Source organism: Thamnophis sirtalis, unplaced genomic scaffold, assembly GCF_051295495.1.
Source record: "Thamnophis sirtalis isolate CommonGarterSnake01/CBP01778 unplaced genomic scaffold, rThaSir2_p1.2 scaffold_5, whole genome shotgun sequence".
Classification (NCBI taxonomy): domain Eukaryota; kingdom Metazoa; phylum Chordata; class Lepidosauria; order Squamata; family Natricidae; genus Thamnophis; species Thamnophis sirtalis.
The window spans coordinates 2,217,741-2,234,245 of record NW_028261385.1 but is presented as its reverse complement, the minus strand read 5'-3'; the positions used below and the strand labels follow the sequence as shown (position 1 = coordinate 2,234,245).

Genomic DNA, 16,505 nt, shown 5'->3' with positions numbered 1-16,505 from the left:
TACAGTTTATACTACTTAGGTCTTTATTTTTGGTCATTCTTACTGGAATTTAGCTGACCAATAGGAAGCATGGAAGGAAGCACTGGGGGCTCTACTTGAAGAGGCGGCGGTGGTCGTGGAATCCTTACAGCGATTTGCTAGAGACCGTGGGAAGTTTTTCTTTTTCTTTTGGTTTCGCTTTTCTTTTGCTGCTGCTGTTGCTTCTCCCTCCGAAGGCTCCTCCGTCAGACGGCCGAGCCCAGCTCCTCCCGGTAGCCCTTCAGCAGCTGGTTGACCAGCGTCTTGTCGCCGTCCCGGCGGGGCAACGGCAACGGGGGCAGCGGGTTGCCCTTGTACTCGATCACCGCCCTCTCGGCCCGGTCTAGGTCGCCGTTCTTGGGGACCCGCACCATCCGCGTGTAGCCGCCCTGGAAGGAGGCGAAGCGGGGCACCAGCACCTGGAAGAGCTTCGGCACCAGGTCCTTCTCCTGCAAAAAGGGGAGGGGGGGCGGCAGCGCTCAGTCCCGACTCGTCGCCCCCCCCTCCCCGGGATCCCCCTCCCGACCTCCAGCCCCCACCCCCAGCGCTCACCGTCAGCCAAAAGTCGGCCAGGCGCATAGCCTGCGGGTCCGTGTCGCCGCGCTTGGCGTGCTCGATCAGCTGCGGGGAGAAACGGCACCGGTGAGAGGGGGGGGGAGGGAAGGGAGGGAGGGAGGGAGCGTGTCGCACGGACGCCCCCTCCCTCCAAACCAGTGTTTCTCAACCTTGGGGACTTTAAGTCCTGAGGACTTCAACTCCCAGAATTCCCCAGCCAGCTATGCTGGCTGGGGGATTCTGGGAGTTGAAGTCCACAGGATTTAAAGTCCCCAAGGTTGAGAAACACTGCCCCCAACCCTTCCTCTATGCTGGCTGGGGGATTCTGGGAGTTGAAGTCCTCAGGACTTAAAGTCACCAAGGTTGAGAAACACTGCCCCCAACCCTTCCTCTATGCTGGCTGGGGGATTCTGGGAGTTGAAGTCCACAGGACTTAAAGTCACCAAGGTTCAGAAACACTGCCCCCAACCCTTCCTCTATGCTGGCTGGGGGATTCTGGGAGTTGAAGTCCTCAGGACTTAAAGTCACCAAGGTTGAGAAACACTGCCCCCCAACCCTTCCTCTATGCTGGCTGGGGGATTCTGGGAGTTGAAGTCCTCAGGACTTAAAGTCACCAAGGTTGAGAAACACTGCCCCCAACCCTTCCTCTATGCTGGCTGGGGGATTCTGGGAGTTGAAGTCCACAGGACTTAAAGTCACCAAGGTTCAGAAACACTGCCCCCAACCCTTCCTCTATGCTGGCTGGGGGATTCTGGGAGTTGAAGTCCACAGGATTTAAAGTCCCCAAGGTTGAGAAACACTGCCCCCAACCCTTCCTCTATGCTGGCTGGGGGATTCTGGGAGTTGAAGTCCTCAGGACTTAAAGTCACCAAGGTTGAGAAACACTGCCCCCAACCCTTCCTCTATGCTGGCTGGGGGATTCTGGGAGTTGAAGTCCTCAGGACTTAAAGTCACCAAGGTTGAGAAACACTGCCCCCAACCCTTCCTCTATGCTGGCTGGGGGATTCTGGGAGTTGAAGTCCACAGGACTTAAAGTCACCAAGGTTCAGAAACACTGCCCCCAACCCTTCCTCTATGCTGGCTGGGGGATTCTGGGAGTTGAAGTCCACAGGACTTCAAGTCACCAAGGTTGAGAAACACTGCCCCCAACCCTTCCTCTATGCTGGCTGGGGGATTCTGGGAGTTGAAGTCCACAGGATTTAAAGTCACCAAGGTTCAGAAACACTGCCCCCAACCCTTCCTCTATGCTGGCTGGGGGATTCTGGGAGTTGAAGTCCACAGGACTTCAAGTCACCAAGGTTGAGAAACACTGCCGCCAACCCTTCCTCTATGCTGGCTGGGGGATTCTGGGAGTTGAAGTCCACAGGATTTAAAGTCACCAAGGTTGAGAAACACTGCCCCCCAACCCTTCCTCTATGCTGGCTGGGGGATTCTGGGAGTTGAAGTCCTCAGGACTTAAAGTCACCAAGGTTGAGAAACACTGCCCCCAACCCTTCCTCTATGCTGGCTGGGGGATTCTGGGAGTTGAAGTCCTCAGGACTTAAAGTCACCAAGGTTGAGAAACACTGCCCCCAACCCTTCCTCTATGCTGGCTGGGGGATTCTGGGAGTTGAAGTCCACAGGATTTAAAGTCACCAAGGTTGAGAAACACTGCCCCCCAACCCTTCCTCTATGCTGGCTGGGGGATTCTGGGAGTTGAAGTCCACAGGACTTAAAGTCACCAAGGTTGAGAAACACTGCCCCCAACCCTTCCTCTATGCTGGCTGGGGGATTCTGGGAGTTGAAGTCCACAGGACTTAAAGTCACCAAGGTTGAGAAACACTGCCCCCAACCCTTCCTCTATGCTGGCTGGGGGATTCTGGGAGTTGAAGTCCACAGGACTTAAAGTCACCAAGGTTGAGAAACACTGCCCCCAACCCTTCCTCTATGCTGGCTGGGGGATTCTGGGAGTTGAAGTCCACAGGATTTAAAGTCACCAAGGTTGAGAAACACTGCCCCCCAACCCTTCCTCTATGCTGGCTGGGGGATTCTGGGAGTTGAAGTCCACAGGACTTAAAGTCACCAAGGTTGAGAAACACTGCCCCCAACCCTTCCACTGTGCTGGCTGGGGGATTCTGGGAGTTGAAGTCCACAGGACTTAAAGTCACCAAGGTTGAGAAACACTGCCCCCAACCCTTCCTCCCTCCTCCCCCCCCAACAACTCACATGCTCGGCGTAGAAGCGCATCTCGTCGGCGCGGACGCGCGTGGTCTCGATCCTCTCGTGGCGCACCAGGCTCGTGACGAGGTTCCGCAGCAGGTCGAGGCGGGAGCGCGGCCCGAAGCCCATACGCCGCCGCAGCCGCCCATGGGAGATGCCCAGCACCGCCGTCAACCTCATGGCTGCCTCGGGGACGCCCGAAGACGGGCGTGGGAGGGGCGAGAGGCGTGGGAGCCGAGGAAGGGGCGGAGCTTGGGAAAGGCCCCGCCCCTCCCAGAAGGTCCGGCTCGCGATTGGACGGTGGGAGGGTGAGGAGGGGCTTCCCCTGCCGGAGCAGTTTCGGGAACACACTCCGACCGCGGACCGCTGGCCCGAACGCCCCGGTCTGTTCCGAACGAAGCCTGTTTCCCTCGGGAGGAACTAAAATCCACAGATATCCCAACGACCCGCTTTTCGTCTTAGAACAGTGTTTCTCAACCTTTGGCAACTTGAAGATGTCAGGACTCCAACTCCCAGAATTCCCCAGCCAGCGAATGCTGGCTGGGGAATTCTGGGAGTTGAAGTCCGGACATCTTCAAGTTGCCAAGGTTGAGAAACACTTAGAACAACAAGAATGCATTCTATTACAATTTCACGCAGAAACTGAAAAACTTTGGCACAATATTAAAAGAGACAACAAAAGATTTTACAAATGGGATAAAGGTTTATTTCCCCAGGGTTAATGCTCTGTTTTAAAAAAATGTGTATTTAAAAGTGGCAGAAGTGTAAGAAAAATAAAACAACGACTCATGGTCCTTCATTTCATTAAGGAAGGAGGAGTCAAACAGCAGCAGAAGGCAAAACAATGGATGGGAACTAATCAAGGAGAGAAGCAACATGGAATGAAGGAGCAATAGCAATAGCAATAGCAATAGCAATAGCAATAGCAGTTAGACTTATATACTGCTTCATAGGGCTTTCACCCTCTCTAAGCGGTTTACAGAGTCAGCATATCGCCCCCAACAACAATCCGGGTCCTCATTTCACCCACCTCGGAAGGATGGAAGGCTGAGTCAACCCTGAGCTGGTGAGATTTGAACAGCCGAACTGCAGAACTGCAATCAGCTGAAGTAGCCTGCAGTGCTGCATTGAACCACTGCGCCACCTCGGCTCCTTATAATAAATAACATTTAAAATGTTTATTTTAAAATAATGTAAGCCGCTCACATTTCATTGCTGATACCTGCTGAGTATTGGTGTTTCAGAATGGACATTGATCCATTCTTAAATTGGAGCTGTTCACAAAGGCCAGGTACTCATACCAATTTGGGGAGGGGGCTGAGCATTTGGACTTTGAATCTTGTCTGTTTAAGCATCTTCATAGTCTGTTGAAAAAAAGTATATAACATTTGTTTAAATCTCTGCCTCGGGCTTATTTACTGACCATTCAGTACTAATGCAATAGCAATAGCAGTTAGACTTATATACCGCTTCATACGGCTTTCAGCCCTCTCTAAGCGGTTTACAGAGTCAGAATATTGCCCCCAACAACAATCTGGGTCCTCATTTTACCCACCCCGGAAGGATGGAAGGCTGATTCAACCCTGAGCCGGTGAGATTTGAACAGCCGAACTGCAGAACTGCAGTCAGCTGAAGTAGCTTGCAGTGCTGCATTTAACCACTGCACCACCTCGGCAGTAAGCATTGTTTCAGTTTAGGAAGTGTGGTGGTTTAAAATGAATTCCAAACAATATTTTCAAATGTGGTTGAGATAATCATTTTAATTAGCAATTGGTACAGCTTCTGTTGGAATACTCCCATACATCCATACTATTGCCTTTTAGTCTCTAATCCTGGCAAATTAATAGATTTCAAATAGATTTCTTTCTCAGTCTCCTTCTTTAGTACCTTAATGGTTTTTATGTTGAAATTTGCTTTAATATTCTTTCTAGTGTCATTCTTGAACTTCATGTCCATCCCATTTAGAAGTCCAGTGATTTCAGTTTGCTAACCCATGTTCTTCGCCATGTGCAAATGTGTGACTGGTGTTTCCGAAAGGAGATATGCAAAACTTTGTTGGCAGTTTCAGAAATATCTCCTTCAATGATACAGTTTACTTGAAATGTTTCTTTCATGTATGATGATGATGATGAATGATTACATTGGCAAATTACAATTCAGCTATGGTCTCCCCCCATCAGCAGGAGATGTTTAGCCAATTGGAATAGACTCCTCGAGAGTAGGAAGCAGATAGATCGCAAAGAGGATGTAACGGAGAGAAGGAGATTCCCTTGGTCGAAGGGTTGGCTCCCTTGGGCCCTCAGTGGGAATGTTGCAATGCGAAGGCACACTTCTTGTAGGCAGCGTAGAGCAGGAGCATGGCACGCAGCATTTGCCGGCATATAGCCATGGCCATGCGCACTTGAGGCTCCCGGAGCCCTCGGGGCCAGCGCTGGTGGGCGCTTAGGACTTGACGGAAGGCTGAATGCTCAGATATCCTGAGGGAGCCGCTCCAGCGAGGGGGCTGTGCGGTCACAAGGTGCCCAAACACCGAATCGATCCCTGTGAGACGCACAGCCTGGGGTTTACGGACAGACCCATTGTGCCCTCTTGTCTCCCCAGATGCTCCCGGCGGCTGTCCTGCTCCCATCTTCGCGTGAGGCTCCAGGACCAGGCTGAGGCCCTGGAAACAAAGCTGCACTTCTAAATCTGCAGCGGCTGGGCTCCGTCCTCCTCGGAAGAGAGGCTTGGAAGCCCCCGGCCTGGGGAGGGTGCCCCTCAGCCATTGCAGAGATTCATCGAGTGGAGACCAGGGTGCCCACAGCTGGTAACCCCCATCCATGGTCAAGGCCACGGAGTAGCCCTTACCCCCGTGCCACCCCTTACTCTTGGGGCATCTTTCTACTCCTTGGTGCCCTTGGCAACTCTGCCTGAACGTGGAGAGCTTAGAACTTTATGATTGATTCAACGTTCCGGAAGCTGCCAGCTTTTGTTCTGTGCTGCCGATGGCACAGTGGTAGGTGACAGACTGAAAATAGGGTCTAGGGCAGTGGCTGGGGGATTCTGGGAATTGAAGTCCACAGGACTTAAAGTCGCCAAGGTTGAGAAACACTGCTTTAATGATTCTATTCCACCATTTCTTTGATATTTAGTGTCACTCTTGTCCTGCAGAGAGTTGGCTACAGGACTTAAAGTCCCCAAGGTTGAGAAACACTGGTCTAGGGTTAGGGCGAGTGGTTAACGGCTTAGGGTTGGGTTTAGGGTTTAAGGTTAGAGCAGTGGTTCCCAACCTTTTTTTGGCCATGCCCCACCTATGCATCACTAAAATCCTGATCCCCACACCCCCTATAATTCTTACTTTACTCTGTGGGAAGTTATCATCCAGCCCTCTCCCAGAAAAAAAATGAAATATCCTAGGAAATATTGAAAAGGCAGAATGTTTCTCTGGATGTGAAAAGAAGCATGCTTTAAAAGACAGTTGCCTGTAGCTTCCTGCCTACCCCAACTTTGTCAAAAGGCCCATTAAGACTGGCCAGGCTAGCCCACTTTACATAATAAAGACTTCTCCACTGCAGCTGTAGGGGGAAGGGATATTACTCAACTCTCCACATGGCATCTGAGAACTCATCTATGGATTCAAAACAGCCTAGAGAGTAGCCCCCCTGCATGGCACCATGGGAGTCTGACAACCAATCAGAATACATTTCTTACACAGGAACAGGAAACAGAGAGGTGGGACTGAACAGGTTATAAAAAGCCTAGCAAGCCCCTCCCTCGGCTCTTCTCTTCTTCTCCACCAACATTGAAGCATGTGATCACCTTTTCTGTTCAGGGCTCAAGCCATGTGGCCCTGTCCACCATTAAAACCATCTTTCCAAGCAGCCTCCCTGTCTCCAGTGTCTTCTTCCCCACTTGGAGCTGAACCCAGAAGGACATTTCTTTCAACAACTCAAAAAATGAACTCTAGTCATGCAGAGGAAGCCTAAAAGGCCATTAACTTGGTTTCAAACAAGGTTCAAATTGCTCCCATTAAAAATCAAGTTGCCCCCCTGTTGGGCACCACATTGGAAAACACTGGGCTGGAGCAGTGTTTCTCAACCTTGGCGACTTTAAGTCCTGTGGACTTCAATTCCCAGAATCCCCCAGCCAGCTGTGCTGGCTGGGGGATTCTGGGAGTTGAAGTCCACAGGACTTAAAGTCGCCAAGGTTGAGAAACACTGGGCTAGAGCCTAGGGGTTTAGGGTCTTAGGGGGGGGTCGAGGGTTGGGGTTAGGGCTAGGGACGATTTGCCCAAGTGTAGAGGAGGAAAAAAAGGCAAAATGTTTGTAAGCATAATTGTTTTAATGTTTTGGAGAAAACAAAATGAATGGCACAACCCCCCCCCCCCACGTTTCTCCCAGGATCTCGGAGGCCGAGGAACGAAGCCCCTCAGCGCAGAGCGGCAGGAAAAGCACCGCCACTCTATGCTCCTCTGAAGGGGACGATCTGCTTCCGTTTCCCTTCTCCCGCATGGCTGCCGGACTTCCGTGCCCATGCTTCTCCCAATGACCTTCCTACTAGCAGGGCCGGCTTTCCGGTCCGTACTCTATGGCCGTCCCCCAGTCCCTTCGGAAAAAACTTCCCGTCCGTCCTTCTCAGTCACCCCCCCCCCCCAACTTCCTTGCGCAACGACCTGCGCACGGTGGGATTTTAAGTTTCTTGTTCTGCATCTTCATTATTAAACGCTTTATTATCAACATTAATGGGGGCAACAGGAGGCCCAGGGGCCGCAATACGGAGAGAAGACAGAATCCCGCTTCAAAAGTCTGAAACCGAGTTAAAAAGGCAGTGTTTCTCAACCTTGGCCACTTGAAGACGTTTGGACTTCAACTCCCAGAATTCCCCAGCCAGTCTTCAAGTGGCCAAGGTTGAGAAACACTGGCTTCAACGTTAAAGGACAGGAAACAGTGCTCTCCTGTGGTCGAAGCAGGTATAGCAGGGACAAAAAGGGGGAGGGGGGAACAACCCTTTTAATGGCATTTAAAATTATTATTGTGTATCTTTATTATTAAACACCTTGGTATTAATATTAATAGCGCAACGGGAGGCCCAGCAGCTATACAACAGGCACGGAAGAAATAATCCCGGTTCAAAAACCATCAACCGAATTTTAATGCAAAATTAAATTAATTGGAAGGGACCTTGGAGGTCTTAGGAGGAACCAAACCTTGGTTATTTTGCATAGGCCAGTCTTCTAAAGACACGTGATGGAGGCGGGGCGAATCCCGCCCACAGCAGCTCTGGCCAATAGAAAAAAAAATAGGTGGCCCTCCCTCTTTGCGCAGGCGCGCGTCTTTCCCCTCTATGGTTTGTGGTACATGCGCGGACCTTCTTACGCGCTGAGGTAACCTGGAGGGCGCCATTTTTGGTTGCCGCGCGGCGGCATCGTTGGCGATCGGTGAGTGGGGGAAGGTGCGGGCTGGGGATGATGGGAGTGGGTGTCCGAGGCCTAGGGAGACCAGTGGTGGGGCGAAGAGCGCCCGGGGGCCGCGTTCACATCTTTCTGGGCCAGCTCGGGTGTTTCCCTCAGCGGCTTTGAGGGGAATCCGTGGTTTGGCGCGCGGCCGTGAGGCGCGTTTTTACTCATTGATTAATGTTTATCTCGCTCTTTATGAGATTTTTATCATGCCTTTTATATATTTGGGATAACTCGAGGTAGCACATTCGCCTAATATTAATTTTCCCCGCAACAACAACCCTGTGAGGTGGGCCGGGCTGGCCTGAGAGAACCCCCTCCCCCCCAAAAAAAAGTGGCTCCCGATGAAGACCAATTTATACAATATAGTGCAGAAATTGGGGATACAATTCAAACAAACATCAAAGCATCTGCAATATTATTTCATGACAATCCTGGACTAAATGATTCGCGAGTTATTTCACCGCAATAATTCGCCAATATATTCACGAATGCGAGCGAATTCTTTCGTTGCAATCCAGATAAATGTGCAAAGTGGCAATCTGAGTAATGTTGTTTCCCTGCAGAAATATGAGTGAGTTGTTTGTGTACAATCCAAATTACGTGCACAAAAGGTAACAATCTAATTAAGCACAACTCACTAATATCGACCATTCTCACTTTAGGACCAAATCTGAGCCCAAAATTTATCTTGCTAAGCCCCCAAAGTCCCTTTTTTTTTTGCAAGAGGCAACTGGACTTTCTGGGTTTTTTTCTTTGGAGGTTGTTAAGTGAGTTTTGCCCCACTTTATGACCTTTCTTGTCACAGTTGTTAAGTGAATCTCTACCATTAACTTAAGCTAGTCTTGTGACTATTAAATGAATCCGGCTTCCCCATTGACTTGGCTTGTCAGACGGTCGCAAAAGGGGATCGCATGACCCCTGGACACTGCAACCGTCATAAGTACATGCCAGTTGCCAAGTGCCAGGGGAATTTCGGCCGCGGGGATGCTGAATGGTTGTGAAAGTGTGAAAATGGTCACAAGTCTCCCCCCAGTGTTATAATTGTGAATTGTCACTAAATGAATATTGTAAGTCAAAGGCAATCTGCATTCCCAGTAAAACTGGCTTTCTAACTAAGCTGCCCCTGCAGAAGATCTCAGGAAGACACAAAGGCAAACACAAAAGTGACACTTGTGGCATCCAATAAAACAGTGTTCCTCAACCTCGGCGACTTTTAAGCTCTATGGACTTCAACTCCCAGAAGTCCACAGGACTAAAGAGCCGCCAAGGTTGAGAAACACTGCACTAACAACCCTCTGGGGTTCCTTTGGGTGGTATATAAATGTATGCCAGTTGCCAAGAATCTGAATGTTGATCCCGTGACCATGGGTGAGAAGGCTGCGTTGTGAATTATGGTCCTTTTCCCCCCAGTGCAATTGCAACTTCAAATGGTCACTGAATGATGGTGGTTGTAAGTCAAAGATTGTACTGTAAAGTTTCCTCTAATAGTGCATTTAAAAGGGCGTCAGCAACTCACCCTCTCTTTCAAAGGAAATGAGAGTGAGCAGCAGTGGGGGCTGTGACTAATTGATCACTGATTAGAATTGATGGCTTAAATGACGTTTTCTTCTTTATTTGCATAGTGCTGATTGTGGAGCATGAGATATTCATGAGGAATAAACCAGCACACAGTTCTTTGCCTGCTCTGAGACTAAATAAAGCTTATTTATTTTTATTGCAATTATATTCTGTTGCATCCCGGTCTGCAAAGTGACTTTGGGCAGCTTAAAATTAAAATTTGTTTGCTGCACATAAACAACATGACGTAGAATAATAGAGTTGGAAGGTCTTCTAGTCCAATAGCAATAGTAGTTAGACTTATATCCCGCTTCATAGGGCTTTCAGCCCTCTCTAAGCGGTTTAAAGAGTCAGCATATCGCCCCCACAGTCTGGGTCCTCATTTCACCCACCTCGGAAGGATGGAAGGCTGAATCAACCTTGAGCTGGTGAGATTTGAACCGCTGAACTGCAGATAACAGTCAGCTGAAGTGGCCTGCAGTACTGCACTCTAACCACTGCACCACCTCGGCTCCAACCCCCTGCTCAGGCAGGAGACTCTATACCATTTCAGACAAATGTCTGTCTAGTCTCTCCTTGAAAGCCTCCAGTGATGAAGCACCTACAACTTCTAAAAGCAAGCTGTGCATTAGTTACATATGGGTGACTGAAGCCTTTCCTTATCCATTGTGAATGAGGGCAGGGATAAGGATGCTTAATATAATGAAGGCACCTTAGATTGGGTTAAAAGATTGATCTAGCTTGACTTTGCTAACTTTTTTTCAGTAATTGTTTCATTGTACAGTTATCTGCTTCCCTTTTTTCTTTTATTTTTATTTATTGAACGTATGCCACCCATCTAGCCTCGGGCCGACTCTAAGCAGCTTATAATCAAAAGACAAAATAAAACATTTAAGCATAAAAAAAACATAAATATTCGCACTAGAATGAAGTTAAAACTGCAAGATGGGAAGGAATGGAAGAAGAGTCATAAAGGGAGAAGGTGACCACCCCCAGAGTGAAATTTCCCCATCGGGGCCCCAGGCTAGTTGGCAGAGCCAAATATTGGCAGGCCCTTTCAGGATGTGTGCAAATATCACTCTGGGTGGGTGGGTGGGTGTGGTGGTGATATTTCAGAAGGTAGAAGCCACCACAGGAAAGGCTCTTCTGGACCCCAGCAGACTGAATGCCTTGAGCGATAGGGTCTGCAGCATAGCCCTTCTGCTGGCACAGTAAACCCCTGCCTGAAGGGTTTTTTTTAAAATCACCCTTGAAGATGGAACAAGCGACCAGATCTGTTCAGCAGGGTAAACTCCCAGATTTCTAGGACTTTGCATCTGTAATCCTACAGCATAATTAGACCCTGAAATGCTGTTTCTGTCCTTGTTCCTTACAGCACCGCAAAACATGGAGAATTACCAGAAGTCCAAGGTAGTGGAGAAGCCGCCTCCTCTCCCTTTCACCAATTTGCCCTCAGACATCATTGAAATGAAAGTGAAGGATGGAAGCAAGATCCGGAATCTGATGGGCTACGCCATTGGCAAAATGGAGCAAGAGGCAACGAGGCAGATGCTCTTCAGTGGAGTTGGCAAAGCCATCAACAAGACCATCACCTGCGTAGAGATCATGAAGCGGAGGCTGAAGGACCTCCATCAGATCACAAAACTGTTCTTTCAGCAAATAGAGGAGATCTGGGAACCGATCGTGCCAGAGGCTGGCCTAGATCCCCTGACTGTGAAGCGAAATATTCCTGCCATTTGTGTTTTGTTGAGCAAAGAACCCCTAGATCATCAGGAGCCAGGCTATCAGGCTCCCGGATCTTTTGATGCCTTCTGGTTGGAAACGCTGAATTCGGATCCCCAAAGTCAGCCCAAAAGGAAGAGAGGTGGCGGGAGAGGGGCCGGCCATGCAGGAAAGCATCCTTCCTCTGCCTTTTGAGAAGAACCCAAAAAATAAGCCTCAGTCAAGCTGAGTGAATTACCTACAGAGCCAAAGAACGCTGGTCGGTGTTCGCGTTGAGAGAGGAAAATTGAGGATCTTGGTGGAAAGAGGTTGATTGAAAGGAAGTGGAAGAAAAGAGGCTCGATCAGGTTGATCATCAGCATCTGACGACGTGGTTCTTTTCCTTTCAAAAGGAAACAAATGCTCTGGTGGATTGTTTTGAGTTCCTGAAGCAATAATGATTAAAAAGAGCCTTCCTGGTTGAGGGAGATGAGGAGAACCTGTGCCTGTTTACCAAGAGGGTAGCTATAACATTTGCCTATTTTCCTCAGTGGATGACTGTTGGATGTTATAAGGATCTTAGGATCTACTTCTGTGATAGGGCAGGAATCCTCTGCTTCCAAAATTTGATGGGTGACAGGAGAAGGGTGCCCTGATTTTCCTATGCTCTGATTTTAACACAGGGCTCTTCAAACTTGGCAACTTTTAAGATTCAAATTTGTGGACTTCGACTCCCAGAATTCTGGGAGTCGAAGTCCACAAGTAGCCAAATTTGGAGAGCCCCCACCCACCATTGTAACAAGCATCTGCCTTCCTTTGTAGTCAAGAGATGACCATGTTTGATTCAGCATAAAGATGAGACAGTCTCGTCTTGATTGCCCGACATGCAGAAGGTGCAGCTCAGAATGTCTAAAGATGATTGGAAAAATGCTGAGATAATTCGATTGTTAAAGAAACAAGATAGTACAACAATACTCATCTTCATTTAACGACCCCATAACCCCTTGCGGGGTGGAGCCAGGGCAACTGAAGGAAGCTAGCAGAGTATTTTAATTACTGGATGCCCTTTCTGACGCCACGATTGTACAACAGTACTGTTTTAGTATATTTATTTTTAGTTAATTTTTTTCAACATTTGAAAAGGCTGCTTGTCAGAGTGCGCACAGTGTGACTACTGTTTTGAGACAACCCAAAAGCAAAACACAGTAACAGAAGTTTTGTCTTTCAAACAGTGGTTTATATACAAGACATATATTCATACATACACAGGTTAGGCAAATACCAGGCAATCAATCAATCTTCAACTCTACATGGAGAACCACAATGGAGATAGAACACGAGGAGAGAGATACAGGTTGTCTCTCTCCTCGTGTTCCTACAGGTAACACAGGTTATGTAGACAGTAAACACAGGGTCAATCAAAATGGAGTCAAATGTCTATACACCAATGCAAAGAGTATGAGAAATAAACAGGGTGAATTAGAAATTCAAGTAAATGAGGGCAGATACGATATTGTTACCGTTACAGAAACTTGGTGGGATGAAACCGACAAATGGAACATACAGCGAGAAGGATTTAAATTATTTAAAAGAAATAGACCAAATAAAAGAGGAGGTGGAGTTGCACTATATGTAAGAAATAACTTTTATTGCATAGCTGTGAGATAAAACATTGCCACTGAAACAAATTTCAGTTACAAGATGGGGAGTTGATGCTGAAAGGAGAAAAAAAACCTGTTTCCAGGGCATTTTGAGGGCCACAAAATGATGTTAAATCCACTAAACAAGCTTAGGATGGTGGTGGAACTGCAGAATTGACCTAGTTAAGCATGTTGTGAAATTTTGTCAATGTGGATGTCCTTGGATGCTCTTCTGGTTGATCCGACCCACAGTAAATGCTTCAATTATTAGAATCCCGCCTGTAGGCAGTCTCCCTTCTGTAAGGCCACTAATACCTGGCTGTTCCGGCAGGCCTGGGGCTGTTGACCCCAAAATATGGTCCATCCCCACTTGGAATGGAGTGCATGGTGTGTTTTTAAATCTATCTTTTCTTTCCTTCTATTCTTTTGCTTTGTATTGTTAGCCGCCCGGAGTCCCACGGGATTGGGCGGCATACAAATGCTATTAAACTTTGAAAACAGTCTTGCTGTCCTTTTTCCAGATTTCCTTAATGATCTCTGCCTCCTGAAGTTGGATTTTCAAATGTACCAAAACCTTAGCAGTCAAAGGTTGACAAAGTGTAGCTAAAAACTACTGAGGGAAGAGGAAGAATTGAGAAATAAGAGTTACGGGTATCCCTTGACTTTATTTGAGCCAAAAGGTCCTGTCGTTAAGCAAGACAGTTGATATGTTTTGCTTCATTTTGCAGCCTTTCTTACCACAGTTGCAAAAGAATCGTAGAAAACTGTGCGGTGATGCTCCCCCAGAGGGCACCCTTTACCCTGAGGAGCCTGGAACGTGGCCTTGCCAAGGGGCAACCCTGATTGATAGCTGTAGGAAAGCTGCCTTTTAACTACCAAGCCCTGGGAAGAAGAGAGAAGGTGCCATGGAGAGGAGTTTGTGCAGAGTCCAAAGTCTCCGAAGGAAGCTGCTTGGCATGAATCCAGTCAGGAGTGCCCCATACCCTTGTGCCAGGCAGAGCCCAGGGCATAGGAGGTTGAGCAGGTGTGGCAGCAACAACTGACGGATTGTAAGGCCAAAAGTCAGTGCTGGAAATGTATCTGCGGAAGGAATCTCGTTTGTCTAGTTCACACTAGAAATGTTGAATTGCCCAACAATGCGTATTGTGCAAACAGCCCCTGGATTGAGTGCTAGGAGGATTCTCTGAGAGACTCCCTGTTTTGTTTGTGGAAATGGAGAACGATAAAAGTGCAAGAGGAAGGTTCTAGTGAGCACAGATGCGACCAAACTTTGTGGCAACTGAGAACCCTCGCGAGGGACTCTCATATGGCGTTTTTCCTGCTGAGAAGGTCTTGGGGAAATGTAGATTAAGCCCTCCATCAGCTTCCCCCCAACCTGGTGCCTCACTTTAACTCGGTTAATTCTGTTGATCTGGACATTTGGCCTTGGCGGGTGGGTGCTAGTGAGAGGATAGAGCTGTAACTTAAGAAAGAGCAGCCCCATTGTCAGTCCTCTGATATTCTATCAAAAGACTGGACAGCCGTTTGTCTGAAATGGAGTAAGGTCTCCTGCTTGAGCAGGGGGTCGGCCTCACTAGACCTCCAAGGTCCCTTCCAACTCTTGTTGTTCTGTTAAGTTTGCTGTGCTTCATCCATCACAATAACCATGTTCTTGTCTGGTCATCGTAGTCATTTGTTCTTAGTTCCCCAGTGAATCCTTGCATCCAACGTTCCCTTTCCACTGAAATTAGGAATGGCCCGATGGATTGCCTGATGTCTTTTTTTAAAAATCCAGGTTCATTGCTTGCTCTGTCGCTTGCTGAACTTGATGCTTTCCCGAATCTGGTATGTTTGGATTTATAGCAGTCAAATCACAGAACCGGGAACAATTTATTTCCGCTTCTACAATCAGGGTTTGAGACTTGGGCTTGAAGGCAGGCTGAATGCGGCAGGAGAGAACAGAGCGAGACGATTTACTGCAGCCACATGCACGGATACAAAAGCATCCCACACTTGGGTGAACTCATGAAGAATTGTAGTAAATCTCAAGAAGAGATTAGGAAACAATTAGCATTTGATACATTTCCACAGAGCAAGCTCATAGAAATCTTTCAGAGGCCAGAGGGTGTTTCAACGGATAAGAAGTTAGGGATAAAGCCCAGTGTGATTGTTAACCGGGCACCGTCTGACCAGAGACCAGTCACGATGTGCCACGAGAACTCAGTCCTCCTAGGTCCTGGGCTGTGTCGCGTGTGAGGGATATAACAAAAGTGTGGCTGTGAGATTTATTTTTACTTTTTGCGGAGGACCAAAGGTGTGTAGTAGAGCTGCTGTTTCTGGAATGTCATAACATGGGAAAAGATTTGGTATTGGTTCAATGTTTCTAAATGTAGGATCATGCGGGGGGGGGATCCTTTGACAGGGTACCTTATCTTTCGGAGTATAAGATGCACTAACCCCCCACCTCTAAAAGAATAGGCCGCAGCAAACAGGCCAGATGAATACAGGAGGGATGCTGGGAGGCAGATTTTTTTTCTTGTTTTCCTCCCCCCACCCAAAAAGTAGGTGTATCTTATAATCCAGAGCGTCTTATACTCCGAAAAATAGGGTAAGTATTTGGAGCAGAGAAAAAATGAAGAAAAGGATTTAGGGGTGATCAGATGACTGCAAAATCAGCAGCTGTGGGGGCAGCCAAAATTCTGGGACATAGCACTAAAAGAATTGGGGAAAAGGAGGTTCCCATCCCACTCTATAGGGCTTCAGTCCCACTCCATTTGGAAAGCTGTGTCCAGGTCTGGAGAGCTCACTTAAAAAGAGATTACAAAACGGTGCAAGTCTTAGGGACAAAACACGCCAGGAGATTGGAGGAAATAACAGAGTTGGAAGGGACCTTGTAGGTCATCTAGTTCACCCCCCGGCCAAGCAGGAGACCCTATACCGTTTCAGACAAATGGTTGTTCGATCGCTTCTTAAAAACTTCCAGGGATGGAATGCCTACAAATTTGTCCCACTGGTTGATTGTCCTCATAATCAGGAAATTAGTTCTAAGCTGGACCTCTCCTTGGTTAGTTTCCATCCATTGCTTCTTCCTGACAGGATGCCACAGGCCAAGTGGGACATTCTGGGTGTTGCAGTCCAACATGGTTGGATGGCACTGGTTTAACAGATTAACAGAGTTTGACGGGACCTTGTAGGTCATCTAGTCGAACCCCCTGCCCAAGCAGGACACCCTACTACACCATTTCTGACAGATGCCTGTCCAGTCTCTTCTTGAGAGCCTCCATGGATGAAGCTCCCACAACTTCCGAAGGCAACTTTTGTTCCATGGGTTGATTTCTCTCACTGTCGGAAAACATCTCCTTATTTCCAGGTTGAATTTGTCCAGCCTTTAGGACAGAAGGGAAAATGGGGACATGACC

At 48.1% G+C, this 16,505-nt stretch overlaps 3 protein-coding genes across 3 annotated transcripts; 1 reads left to right on the top strand and 2 right to left on the bottom strand.

Moving 5' to 3' along the window:
• MRPL17 (mitochondrial ribosomal protein L17) lies at positions 1–2,992 on the bottom strand. Its single transcript, XM_087715208.1, has 3 exons — positions 2,779–2,992; positions 571–639; positions 1–467 (listed from the first exon to the last, which is right to left on the bottom strand). Exons 1-3 carry the CDS (start codon positions 2,950–2,952, stop codon positions 225–227), a joined length of 486 nt encoding a protein of 161 aa, XP_087571334.1. The 5' UTR covers positions 2,953–2,992; the 3' UTR covers positions 1–224.
• A 2,079-nt stretch (positions 2,993–5,071) lies between these two features.
• On the bottom strand, positions 5,072–5,593 carry LOC106551265 (FANCD2 opposite strand protein-like). The gene has a single exon (XM_014069326.2). It carries the CDS (start codon positions 5,591–5,593, stop codon positions 5,072–5,074), a length of 522 nt encoding a protein of 173 aa, XP_013924801.2.
• Positions 5,594–8,115: 2,522 nt separating this feature from the next.
• Positions 8,116–11,966, top strand: RPP25L (ribonuclease P/MRP subunit p25 like). The gene is made up of 2 exons (XM_087715207.1): positions 8,116–8,188; positions 11,142–11,966. Exon 2 carries the CDS (start codon positions 11,153–11,155, stop codon positions 11,681–11,683), a length of 531 nt encoding a protein of 176 aa, XP_087571333.1. The 5' UTR covers positions 8,116–8,188; positions 11,142–11,152; the 3' UTR covers positions 11,684–11,966.
• The last annotated feature ends 4,539 nt before the right edge of the window (positions 11,967–16,505 follow it).